At 41.6% G+C, this 14752-nt stretch overlaps 1 protein-coding gene across 2 annotated transcripts in view; it reads right to left on the minus strand.

Moving 5' to 3' along the window:
* XRCC4 (X-ray repair cross complementing 4) overlaps positions 1-14752 on the minus strand; it is a 389606-nt gene that overhangs the window by 102044 nt on the left and 272810 nt on the right. For both annotated transcript variants that reach the window (XM_088457922.1, XM_088457921.1), the window contains exon 7: positions 2886-3045. In XM_088457922.1, the coding sequence (XP_088314048.1) occupies positions 2886-3045 (160 nt within the window). The remainder of the gene's footprint in view (positions 1-2885; positions 3046-14752) is intronic.

A 14752-nucleotide genomic window follows, 5' to 3' on the forward strand; every position in this document is an offset into this window, starting at 1 on the left:
AGAGAAATTCTCTCTTGCTCCGGGGCTTGCGCACGCGCAGTGCGGCCGCAGCGCATGCGCAGGGCCTCAACATCGACCCGGTTGTGAGCGCTCAGCGCTTGCGACCGGGTCTGAATGAGGTCCTGTGAGCATAGTGGAGCAGTTGCATTCCCAGAAGTTCTTTGAACATCTTCTTCTCAAGTTGTTACTCTATTGTACAAGGGTTGTTCAAAAAGTAATGCCTAAATGCTCACAACTCAAATTTTATTATAGATACAGATTTGAAAATTTGCAGTAAAATACTTTGAAGTCTTAGTAACAGAATGACTCTACTCAAAAAATTCACCATCTGCCCTCAAGCATTTTCTTCACCTCTCAACCCAAGCTGTGAATGCACTTTGGAAAAATTCCAATGGTTGGTGTTTGACCCAGGAACGTATGGTGTTTTTAACAACTTCCATGTCTTCAATATGTTGACCCCGTAAACAGTATTTGAGAGGGCCAAACAGATGAAAGTCAGAAGGGGCCACATCAGGAGTGTATGGTGGATGTGACATTATTGCCCACCCCATTTTGGCAAAAAAACAGGGCTCAGAAAGAGGCAAAACTTAATTTTTCATGGACAAACATCATCATTCCTAGACAAAAGTCCCGTTTTTTTGCGGGAAAAATCTGAACTTGGCGTGGAAATCCGAACTAATCCGAACCCGCTTATCTCTAATTTATAGTCATTGTTATGTGTACTTTTTTATTATTAAAATAGGATCATTTTTATCCTTTGAGTGTGGTACTGTGTGATAAGGGCAACCTTATTACCCCCCTTTTTTGTGCATTGTGAGAGGATTGGCAAAACCTCTCTATAGGTGTGCAGCTATAATCATCTGTGACTCAATAACTTAACCTATTATATACTCCTATTGGCGTCAGGTTTTCTTAGAACACCCCAGCCCACCCCTGGTTTGCCTCTTCGATAGCGCTGAAATTGGGTACCACTCTGCCTGCTCTCATTTTCTGAGCTTGTGCAGAGCAAATTCACGCAATATTCCCCTAAACCCATCTCTGTGTCAGCCCCAGAACAAGCTAACCGCATGGAAAGTAGACGATCACCACCAAGAAAGTGTTAAAATCCTGCATTTCATGCAATATATAATCTGTGCAGTGCTTGGTCCAATGAGGGAAACTTTTTGTGCACAGATGAGCGCATAATTGTAATCAGTACATGAACACTAGGGTATGTCCTGATATTGAAAGATCTGTCAACCACCCACAAAAATGTTCTAAAGCAAAAAGCTGCATCTAGCTACAGAAATCAATTCACCAATGCACAGGAGCACAAAACCAAAGCAAGAAAACTGCATCTGTGCAATGCGGAAACACGTTTCTAAATTATCTACAATTGCTATTGAGAATATGCATTAGAGAATGAAGTGTAAGGAGGAAGGTGTATGAGCAGAATCTGCATCCACTGCCAGACAGTGTAAGCTGGGACAATGTTTGGAGGTACCCGGCTCTCACCACATGCACCTACAATCAGCATTGCTGACTGATTGTTATGTCAGTGATACCAATTATACACGAGGGAGCGGGTCCCGCTAAGCATTATCCTAGCACATGTTCTGGCAGCAGATCCCGGCAATATCCAGATGAGGTAGTCCAGTTATGTGTATGAGGCAAAGTGGCATGGCAAATTAAAATATAAGATCTTCTTTTCCAGATAGATTTAAAGTCTGCTCTCAGCACCATCCATCCAAGTACTTTAACAGAGCAACATGATATAAACTAGTGACCAGCAAAAACCATTCCTGTTATGGGTAACATTCATAGCCATCAGAAGTTCACAAGCAATAAAACCTTGATGAATTAAATATTCTCCCAGTGCAGAACAGAGTATGTTAGGAACACATTTTCTAGCAAAAACAGAAGCTAAGTAAAGTTATACCTGAAATGTTACTTCTATGTTATTTTAGCCTTTCATGCAGTAGGTACAGAGCAGAGTTATCAGTGACAGGACATTAGGGAAAAATAAACCAGTGCAAAGATGGATATACAGTAAGAGAGAGTAAATATAGCAAAAGACAGTGATTGAGAATATAGGGTATATGTGAAAATGGATGTAATAGAGACATTAATAGAGAATTGCTCTCTTTTTACATAGACAGAACTTAGAAGAGTATGTGAAACAGAGTTATATACATTCAATGGAGAAGATGCTGAGTTGCAGAAGGAAAAACCCTCTTGAATAGAGCAGATCAAAGCTGTAACTAGACTTTTTGGTGCCAGAAAGAGCATCAGTGCCCCCCCCCCCCCCCCATTTTTCAAATAGAGACATAAGGGGTGTGCCCAAAAAAGGGCTTGGCCTCATGGGGACGGGGGCATGACAAATCTGATGTCATGTAAGATGGTGAAATGGGTCCAATCCCTTTGTACCACTGTTATCCAGGTGTCGGTGCCAAATACAGTGTGAATGCAATGGCTGCGATGATGATACACAATAATTATACAGTATAACTCACAGCTCTAGATGTAGGAGAGCACTGGTGAAGCTGCACTTGTAGCAGGATTTGTCCATCAGGACAGCCGTGCACAAGCCTGGAGCTGGTAGTGTAGATCATCGACTGAAGGTATAGAAAGAGTATTGCTTGTAGTGTATATGTAGCAAATATCAGCAGTGGGTTCGAGTCCCGGGTATGACAGTATTTAAAAAATGTGCATTAAATAAAGGAAGATGTGACTGAAGGTGCTTGGAGAGGTGGCCACATGGAGATCTAAAAGGCAAAGGAGGGGTGTTTTTTTTGTGCAAATATCAGCCAAAATCTCCACCAATACCAACAGACATGGCTCACAGAACTCCTCCACTCCTACTGGCAATGGCTTGTTTATTGTACAGTACATGTGAAATAAAGTACCTTTGCTCTTCTCGATCTTCTGGTTGCGAATGCTTATCTTTTACTTCTGTGTAGTATGAAACGTTTTGCCTCCGATGTCTCCGTTTTCGGCTTGGAGCAATATCTGGAGAATCATCAGGGGTGTTGACCAAAGGTCGGCGTTTGGACGATGGTTGTGAAGCTACAAAGGAAAAAACAATTAAAAAAAAAAGAGAGAACTGATATATTTGAAGAACTACTTTATTTAAAAAACTTATGCTATTTGTGACACTGGAGTCTATTCATCATCACTTCAAATGTTCATTTTCACCTGCTTTTGTAGAAATTAAGTTAACAGGCCATTTATCAAGAAGGTAAAGCATGATATATCAGATATCTCCTCCTTACCTTCCTCTGGCGGAATGGCCCGCTGTCCCCATACACTAGTATCACAGATATCTCCTGCTTACCTTCCTCTCACAGAATGGCCCACTGTCCCCATACACTAGTATCACAGATATCTCCTGCTTACCTATCTCTCTCGGAATGGCCCGCTGTCCCCATACACTAGTATCACAGATATCTCCTGCTTACCTTCCTCTCACGGAATGGCCCACTGTCCCCATACACTAGTATCACAGATATCTCCTGCTTAGCTTCCCGTCATGGAATGGCCCGCTGTCCCCATACACTAGTATCACAGATATCTCCTGCTTAACTTCCTCTCACGGAATGGCCCGCTGTCCCCATACACTAGTATCACAGATATCTCCTGCTTACCTTCCCCTCATGGAATGGCCCGCTGTCCCCATACACTAGTATCACAGATATCTCCTGTTTACCTTTCTCTCACGGAATGGCCCGCTGTCCCCATACACTAGTATCACAGATATCTCCTGCTTACCTTTCTCTCACGGAATGGCCCGCTGTCCCCATACACTAGTATCACAGATATCTCCTGCTTACCTATCTCTCGGAATGGCCCACTGTCCCCATACACTAGTATCACAGATATCTCCTGCTTACCTTCCCCTCATGGAATGGTCCGCTGTCCCCATACACTAGTATCACAGATATCTCCTGTTTACCTTTCTCTCACGGAATGGCCCGCTGTCCCCATACACTAGTATCACAGATATCTCCTCCTTACCTTTCTCTCACGGAATGGCCCGCTGTCCCCATACACTAGTATCACAGATATCTCCTGCTTACCTTTCTCTCTCGGAATGGCCCACTCTCCCCATACACTAGTATCACAGATATCTCCTGCTTACCTTTCTCTCTCGGAATGGCCCGCTGTCCCCATACACTAGTATCACAGATATCTCCTGCTTACCTATCTCTCTCGGAATGGCCCGCTGTCCCCATACACTAATATCACAGATATCTCCTGCTTACCTTTCTCTCTCGGAATGGCCCGCTGTCCCCATACACTAGTATGGGAACAGAATTCATCAAGCTCCAAAAATACAATATTTTCGGAGCTTGACTGCGGAAGCATTCGCCATCTTCAGATAGCGTTTGCTCCCGCAACCTGCTCCTTCCCTATCCTGGGTTATGAAGAGGGATCCTTCTGCCCCTGTCCGGCTCCTCCCACCGGACGCTGGGACTTTTGTGCACATGTGTGACCTGTAGGTCATGCAGGCACACTAGTGTCACTGCTCCCAAAAGAGCAGTGAAGCGTTTCGGGGAGGCAGACGATTTTCGGATCTCTGCGCCAGAGCAATGATGAATTGCTCCGGTGCTCGCGTTGTGTTAGTATGTCCATAATGAATAGAGCCCATAGTGATACTTAAACACTTCATTATGCAATAGGGAACTGTAGGTGGAGTATCGTACATAAAAATTTGATAGATACCCATTTGCTACTTAAACAAACAACTGATAGTTCCCTTTCCATTTTTACATTATTATTCTTTTTCTACAGTATAAATCCTCAAGAACAAGACCAAAATGTTGCAGTAAAACAATAGCATTCAAGTACAATAACAAAGCTAGATAAAATAATAATTTGTGCAATCAAAAGCAATTACTGTATAGCCCTGTATTTCACACAAATGCAGAAATGTGATCATTTGTTGAAAATAAAATAGGAATAATATACTCGGCCTATTTGGGATGATGGAATCACTTGAACAATTTTTATTCTCAATTAATACCCCTAATACCAGTTATATGAAACATACAGATATGGAATATGAGCTCCAGCATGCTCAGCACTTTAGGTCTCATATAAGGGCATTTTGGTAATTTGGAGCACTATGCATTATAGCTACCCCTGTGGCATTCCCATCATTACATTGTTTAGCAGTGCTCCATACAACATTGTAGTTCATTAAAGTACAAACATGTGCATCCTGCATTGCATGTGCCAATGGTACCTGTATTTGTGCATATACTGTACACACAATTTTACGCAATGCGTGTGGATTTTGCATTTGGAAATGGCAGCATATGCAGTGGTACACATGAGCAGTTCGGTTCTACTCGGTTACATTTAGATCTTAAAATCGGTTTATTGTTATCCAGCATATGTTCTGGATAACCAATAAGATAAATCCGAACTTGTACTAATTTGGCAAAAAGATTCCAATAGAACCAGACCGCCCATCTATATTAAAAATATGCAGGATGTATCTATGCATCAAATCACTGTATGTGCTCATATGCAAAAATCAGGTATTGTTTTACTGGCACAAATGAAATGAGATTAAGGGAGTTGTAATTGTAAAGCACAATAGAATATGCTGGCACTATAATAACTGTAAATAAATAAGGAGACGGTGCAGTGAAGGTCACGTTTAGAGGATAAGCTGCTTTCTCTCTTTGCAATTTATTTGTCCTTGGAAATGTTGAAAAACAGACAGTGGACTATACTGTGAATGGGATCGATCACCTGTTGCAGTTTCCAGGCAAACCATATCCAGTACTTCGGGGTTAAACCGGAGTCACTGCCTGGAAACGGAATCGGTATAATTTACCACCAGACCCATGCCCGGCATTTGGAATCCCGACAGCGGGATCCCGGCATTTCTAGGAGCATTGAAACATACAAAAGTAATGAAGACGCGTGAGCCTATATATCTACAATCGTAGATACGTAGGAGTATAATTTTCAAACCAATTTATCAAGAAATGCCCAGACCAACTAATCAATAAATGCATGGCGGTACAGCGCCTCCGATAAGAGCCTGTCCTGGAGAAAAATCTACATCAGTAATTTCCAAAACCAATAGTAAAGGCATGATTTTTGCTGCAAGAGGGTAAGGATTACAGTATGACAGAGTGGGTGGGATGTCCGAAAATGAAAATGCGGGCAAAGATCCGAAAACTGACGTTTGAGACTTGGCCACATTTTCCAAATGTACCAAGCTTCGGAATGTGATACATTCTGGAGCTTCGACCCAGTGGGCAACTCCATCTTTAGATATTGCTGCCCAATAGAAGCCTATGGGCTTCTTTTCGCTTTCTGCACTGAGAGGGATTGAATCGGATCTCTCCCAGGGTGCCCTGCAGCACGCGCATCATATGACCCATGCACGGAGGGACTTCTGGGTCATAAACCCGGAAGTCCCTCTATCGCAAAGGACAGCTCTTGTTGGGAGGGCTGTCCTTAGTGCATTTCTAGGTACATACTGATGCAACTAACGCCGGTATGTACCCAATAAGTGGGGGGATGACCAGTACTGCATCGGCAAATACGATGCTTAGTTCATCCCACCCAGTGTCTTGCAGTGTTTGTTCAGGCTGCCAGTTAGGATAAACAAACTGTCATGGCATTTCCATCTTGTTTGTAAATTAGTAAACATACGGAGACCATAAAAATAATTTAATCTCTATATTTATTATATGAACATAGATTTGTTAATATCTCTTTAACATTAGAAACACCAAATCTATTTTGTAAAAATTTTTTATTAGGTTAACGTAAATATTAACAGTCATGTGTTATTATATACTAGCTGGGATACCCGACGTTGCCAGCATTGAAGACTGGACCCTTAAGGACCTCTGCAGCCCTTATTTGTTTACATTGTCCTCGACTGTAACCCCATTCCTTTGAACCTGACAAGGACTCCACGTTTTGCTAACGTGCATGCAAGCAGTGGCGTAACTACCGTGGGTGCAAGGTGTGCGACTGCTATGGTGCTAGCTGCTCCACCCAGTCATGCACACAAGGTCCAGTCAGGGCCGCCGATGGGGGCCTGGGTGTCAGCAGTGCTTATTTGGTGCCAGCCCACCATCTGATTACAGCTGGCGCACTGGCAGGCAGTCATGGAGAGACAGCGCCACCGGTTGCGAGGCAATCAGAGCTCACGAACCGGCAGCCAGTCAGCAGTGGTGGCTCCAGCTTGACTACGGATCTGCGAGCTCCTATTGCCTCGCGACTGGTTACAAATTCAAATTGCACCAGCTGCCCATGTCTGCCGCTGTGCCATCTGTAATTAGTTGGCAACCCGGCCCCAAATCCACACCTGCTGGCTGCTGATGGCACACAGGGGGAGACGAGAGGCTGCTGGAAAGAAACAGGAAGGTAAGTTGCTGGGGGGGGGGCATAATGTGTAAGGGGCACTACTATTGTGTGGAATAATCTGTAAAGGGCATTACTGTGTGGTATAATGTGTAAGGAGCATTACTATGTAGTATAAGGGGCATTACTGTTTGGCATTATGTATAAGCGGCACTACTACTGTGTGGCATAATGTGTATAAGGGGTACTACTGTGTGGCATAACCTGAATGGGCTCTGAGTGGCATAACCTGAATGGGCTCTGGGTGGCATAACATGAATATACTCTGTGTGGGGGCAAATGTATGTGTTTTTTTAACCTCTTGGGGGGTGATTTTAAGATCTTGCTATGTGGGCCACAAAGTTCTAGTTACGCCCTTGCATGCAAACAGAGAGGCTCTGGATTTAATATGAACTTGCATGAGTCATTAGGTTTGCTCAGACTGAGGTTAAAAAGATACTTTTGTAGCTTTCTCACAAGTTTTTGGCAGAATGACAATTTCCACTGGAGCCAGCCCTGGAACCTGTGTAATTTAACAGTGTCCCCATTCTTAGGGACTTTGTGACAGTGTGTGGCCCTGACGTAGTTCAAACATAAGCATAAACCTAATCCTGGTCAAACTACACCACCATGCCAAATTTGGTTGAGCTAGGTCCAAAACTCTGGCCGTTCATTAAGGACAAACAATTGGACAGACACGCTTTCTTGCTTATTATATACAGTATATGTATTATATGATGATTATATGTTGTAGCACTTGCCCAAGTGTCTAGATAAGTATTACTAACTACTGTATAGGCAAGTTATACACTGTAACCAAGAGACATTGTGTTTGTCATTTCACTCTCTCAGTCAAGACAACAATGATGCATTTAGTACAATACGTAGTTTTAAAAGTGTTCCAGTTGTGTTTAGGGAGTATACCGTACATACTGTACAATTCCATGCTGCTCTTTCCAGGCTCCCTGTATTTTCCCAGGACAAGCCCCCAGAAGACACTTCCAGACAGACGTTTGTATTACGAGAAAGGACTGAGATATGATAATAGTAAATGATGGGCGTCTGTAAGAGCTTAGAACATACAGGGGATGTAGTGTGTGGCTGCTCTACATCTTTTGATTGCAACTACTATCGAATGAGTTAAATTTCTAATCAGAAATAATCTTTCAAGTTCAGAAACAAACTACTCTCCCCCACTCAATAACTGTCAGCTTGTCCTGTGTAATCTTGTTCCTTTAAAGATAACTTCACTCTTAGAGGAGGCACATTGATTTCTGAGGTGCTTTGATAAGTGGACAGATGAAACAGGAACCAGGGGGAGGATTTGCTGGGATCTGCAGACATACTGTACATATCACTTTGGCAAAGGGATACTTCTGCTTTAAAATAAACATGCCTGAATGAGACATGAAATGGGACATTTCTGTGCATTTTTTTGGATCATATGTTTAAAATGCATTAAAATGAACAGAACAAAACTAGTATATAAAGTACAGATCCTGATTGAATTCAGAGCACGTGCTAGGGGGTTGTTGCAATCTATTTGCCCACTTTTCCCTCCCTCTTATCTGGCCTCTCATTTCCTTTAGTGCATCCTATCTTTTTCCTCTATCTCACTATTTCTCTGCAACATGTGTTGAAAGCACTTAAACAGAATAGAGGAAAAGTTTACATGATGTGAACACCAAAAGTGAAAAACAAAAAGCTACGGAATTCTGACAAGTTGTATTAAATGTCATTAAAGGAACAGTCTAACTTTGTGGTCTTTTTCATTTATTTTACAACTAAAGGTAATATAAGTGCCTGATTCTGAGTTGGATGCAATTCCAATATTCAGGCAAATGGTAATTGGTTTTCTACTGCGCATTTGTCAAAGTCAGAAAAAATCGCACGGCGCATGCATCAAATGGTGTGTGCGTCTCAGCTCTTGCATATTTGGTGTAGAGATGTGCGGGTTCGATTTTACTCGGATATGTTTGGATCTCAAAAACGGCATCTTATTGGCTATCGGCCATCATGTGTTTTGGATAGCCAATTAAATAAATGCGTACTTGCGATAATTTTGGCGAAAAGAACCCAGTAAAACCGAACTCGCACATCTCTACTTTGGTGCATGTCTGTACACCAGGGAAGGACAAGTGGCGGCATTAGTATAATGTTGCAGATGCAAGACCAGCGAAAGACACCGAAACAGACCTTGCAGCATCCAACTAAGAATTGGGCCCCAAGTCTATTATGAAAGACAACTGTCTACCCATTGTTAGTTCGCACTAGCTTAGCTAGAAGGGTTTCTAATATTACCTAGATCTATTAAAGTCCCCTCTTTCACACAGCCATCTCATTGGTCAACGGGTTTAAAAAGTACAATAAAAAATCTAATGGGGATTAAAACACTTCTGCACTATTCCTAGGAATCGGTATGATAAGATATCCCGACAGTGGAAGGCCGCCTAGTTCAGAATCCCAACAACGTTAGGTAAGTATCCTAACCTCCACCTTTTCCCCCTAACCCTCCCTTGGGGGTGCCTAACCCTAACCTCCCCAGGGAATGCCTAACCCTAACCTCCTCCGGTGGTGCCTAACCCTAACCCCCACTTCATGCACCCTAAACCTAACTCCCAGGGGCTGCCTAACCCTAACATCCCCCCAGTGGTGCCTAATCCTACCCCCCCTTCCCCTAGCCTAACCCTCCCCGGGGGTGCCTAACCCTAACCTCCCCCTGGGGGTGCCTAATCCTAGGCCCCCCTTCCCTGGGGACAGAGCAGTGACTTACCCATGCAGACGATCGGGATTCCTGCTCTTCAAGATGCCGATGTCGGTATCCTGTTCACCTTCGGGATATTGGCGTTCGGCATATTGCCGGGCAGCGGGATTCGGGCAGCGGTATATCGGTGCCCGACATTCCGTCCGCCGACAATATGACTACATCCCCTATTCAAAAACCAGAATAGTCCTGCAAAATGTCTGTATGCAAATAGAAATGTAGTGCTCCATCGCACCTTTTATGGTTCTTAAATTACCTTTATACAAAAAAATCTGAAAAATATATGCTTGAGATTCATTATCTGGGATAATCCTGCAGATTGAAAGGCTGTTCATTTACACCTAAAATAGAACCACACACGTGTGTATGCGTGTGTGTACTATACACTAGATTGTAAGCTTGCAAGCAGGGCCCTCATAACTCTTTGTATGTTATTAACTAGATTTTTTACTGTTCTAGTACTGTTTTATTCCTAATTATGAAGTGAAAAAGAATACATATGTGTCCTTACTAAGCTCTGCTAAAATCGAGCAAAAGACACTCTGTCTTGCGCCACAGTATTGGATATAGTGGTGTGCCATGTTATAGGCTGTTTTCTTAAAACGTGACTGCAAGAAAATGAAGACTAATCAACATTGCTATCTATACAGAAGACTGTCAATGCGGCTAAACGTGGGAAATCGTGTTGCCATACTGTACAATGTTGATTGTCATATATATCACAGATCACTGTATGATAGGACATGATTTTCCACATTTAGCAACATTGTCAGTCTACTGTCTAGATTGCAATGTTGTTTAGTTTTCACAAATGTTTGTGGAAATTTTGTGCAATTGAAAGCGCTATGTGAAGTATAGAACATTAGTGACAGCAGTGCAAAAATACACTCGCAAAATCTTAGCAGGACATCTATCATTGCTCTAAGAACATTTGTCGCACTGACAGCAAAGCTGAGTAAGGATATATAGGCATGCTTGCCGGTAGTATGGCTGCCCCCTCCGAGATGGAGCAGCCAGGTCGGCATAGCGGGGGGGTGCAGCCGGGGAAATTACCCGGCATTGGGGGCGGACCGGGGGGCGTGGCCATGTGAACACGTCATTTTGGCTCCGTCCTGCTATACATTTCCGAGATTACTGGCATTGTGAAGCAGGGGCGAGGTCATAATGACACAATTCAGTGCAAATCACGTCATCGTCCCAGCCCCCCCAACCCCCACTGCGGGGGTTTGTATTGTAATTGTGGAGAAGTTGGAAGCGCCACCTGATTTTCGGGAGGCTCCCGGCCGAATCAGGAGAGTAGACAAGTTTGTATATAGGTACACACGCATCAGTCTACCAAGTCTATATATGCCACACAGCAGTGTCCCAAATTCATAATATACTATATAGAATATGCCACACAGCAGAGTACCAAAATCATAATGTACCTCATAAAACTGCTGCAAATTCATTATATGCCACACAGCTGTACCACAAATTAATTATATGCCACTCAACTGTTCCACAAAATCATTATATGCCACTCAGCCCTGAATTATGCCATTACTTGTTTTTTGTGGTCTCAGCAGTGCCCCCTAGGCAAATGGTAGCACCGACCTTACACATATACATACATACACATATATATTGTCATGGCTCTGACATGGTGGTTTGCCGGGATCTCCTCCTCTGGGCTCCCCACGCTGCTAACACCTATGAGGGGGGGAGGGGGTTTCCGGCTGTCCTTCCCTTCTGGTGATCAGCATGTCTGCGGCCCCTTGGCATGCTGCTGGTTGCCCTCTAGGGGTGGGTGCCTTCTATTACTAGGTCAGATGACTGTTGGGTGTTTACGTTATTCACGTTCTCATTGAACCTCTGTGTACAGACCCCTGCTTTCTGCCTGTGATAATCAGTGGCTTTAGGTCAGTAGTAGTAATTACTGCTAAGCAAGACTGATTTAGCATTAATTGCTATTGCCCTTTGAAATCCATCAGTCACAGCCGTCGATCATCGGCAGCTTTGAAAAACTTCGGGTTATAAAATGTGCCCCTTGGTCTACTTGGCTGGGTAACCAATTACCCTGCAGTTTCCACGGACATAAATCCTGAAAACATGAGCTGTTGGGTGTGGGCGAGGACCACATTTAGGAAACACCTTGGCATTAGATAAGTCGGTAATAAGTAGCCAAGTTGCTTGTACAGTATGTTTAACAGACATATATAATGCTTCTCTTTTATCTAGAAGAAGATGCATTTTTGTATTGAAATTGTAGATTTTTAATTGTGTTTGTAACAGTGCTTCTGATATTACTTCTGTGTAATGTATTCAAATGTACTTTTTTTAATATACCGTTATCTCGCCCTATTACTGCTAACCACCTTGGAAGTACATACGTATAATTAGGCAATACATAATGGGTGAAGTACAATAGCTGTGATCCCTGCTGTTGAAAATATACTCACTCTTGGCAAGTAGGGCACAAAGCCTGTATCCAATGTATAGTAGTCATATTACAAATTCACGCGTCCTGTCAAGATTCATTTATGTTTGACCTCACTTGCCCATCTGGGGATAAAAACATTGTAATCTCCATAGATGCGGACACCTTAATGCGCAATGCGCTTCTCAAAATAATGGAAGCAACTGTACAAAAAAAGGGCAAATGTACTATAGGGGTGTACTTTGCAAATTTGTAAATAATCCTCATAACATAAATGTCATCATAAATCATGGGACTGGGGGAAACATCAACATTATCCAGTTCACCAGGCGCTAGTGATACTCTACCTACCCCTATGAGACCATCAGTGGTGTATCAGACCACCCCCCTGTTCATACCACAATTATGAAATGCAAGAATAATGTAAAATCAGTAATTCCCAGTCTTGTAATGATATTTTACAGAGTGAATTACATGAACCCTTAGAAAAAAAACTGCCTTATTTTTTTCCACTGTACTATATTTCCACTATCCAAACAAAAAACACTATTCCAGCATGCTAGTAATTTACTGTACCTTGATTGTAGAATGCTACGAGGATGAACCAGTGCTGCATATGTTTTCAACATTAGACAGAAGTAAACAACCCCTGATTAGTACTAGTGCGTACTCTGTTGACTTATGTGATGTTGGTGAGCACTGTAACTTGTTATTTATTTGCAGGCATAGAATGCACTGCTTACAACATAAGCTAAATGTTTATTGTGTAATCATATTGATTTCCTGAAATAACACAGAAACTTGGATTTAAATGTAATCATACTTTTCAGAACTATAAAATGGCTAATTTAATAAAGTGTATTTACTGCAAATCTGGTGCAAGTTGAAATGTCTGTAAAATGTGTTACTTAATAGAAACACAATATTGGACCATTTAAAGCTTATTAATATATCAATATAAAGTATTTACAATGTAATTGAACTTCAAAATATGTCATCAATTTTACCAATATACACTGACAATTTTATTGTTATAGGAAACATTTGTTTCCCTTTTTAGGCAGAAATGAACCCCTTATACTACTGTACTTATCATTTCCTTGCCATTTTCAACATTGCTCTGCGCTAGAACCATATCAACTAATCAGACATTGCTGTCATTGCCAAACTTGTATTAGACGAATAAAATCTATGCTTGCTATGGTTTTAATGCAAAATTAAACCTATCAGCAAATTTATGTTTTTAGTAATTAACTAATTTACCTTTACATAGCATTTTGCATATATATTTTTTATTATAAATATATATACAGTATATATAATTTTATTTTTTAAATCTATATTAAAAACAATTATAATAAATACAAGTCTGTAAAAATAAGGCAATTTCTTGTGTACCTTTTAAGAAGCTAACAATTCAGGTAGAAGATAAAAGCAAGTTTACCTGAAAAGTAATAAATATAAGTATAATGGATAACAAAAAGTCTACAGTAAAGGATAGATCTGGTCACAGAGCCAACCTCATATCTATATACTAATATGTTGGGGATAGGACTAATAAGAAACAACCTCAATGTCTACAGCAGTGTTTCTGCTATTCATCATAAAAAATGATTTATAAGAGTCACTTATTTTTATTGGTGAAGTGAAGGAACTTCTCCACAATTATAACTACTAATAGCAATAGTCACTGATCTGTACAACATATTAGTTACTTATACCAATGGATCATCACCAATGTTAATCATGCACTACAAGAAGAGATGCACCAAACCCATATTTCATAACTTGGTTTAATTCAGAGGTTCCCAAACTCCGCCATTACAGCACAGGATATCCATGCTTGAGCACAGGTGACTTAAATAGGACTTCATTCAATCTGATTTAAACATCTGGATTCAAGCATGGATATCCTTAAAACCTTGACTGTAATGGTGGAGTTTGGGAAACTGGTTTAATTCCAAAGGATTATGTCACTCCTCCCAAAAGTCCCGACTTGTGTGTCTTACAGGAAGCAGGCTGGGTTTCATCAGAAAGTGGGCAAGTGTGGATTTGGGGAGGTTTTGGGTTGTGGGTGCGATTTACATGATTGGAAAATTAAACTTTTTTAAATTCACTTTAGCATCTGGGAATCGATAGATGCACTAAGCTTACACACAGCATTTGTTTGACCGAATCCACAATGTTTCACAAAATATGGATATCACTAAAATACA

This window comes from Taudactylus pleione, unplaced genomic scaffold (assembly GCF_031769625.1).
Source record: "Taudactylus pleione unplaced genomic scaffold, aTauple2 ptg000792l, whole genome shotgun sequence".
In the NCBI taxonomy this organism is placed as follows: Eukaryota; Metazoa; Chordata; class Amphibia; order Anura; family Myobatrachidae; genus Taudactylus; species Taudactylus pleione.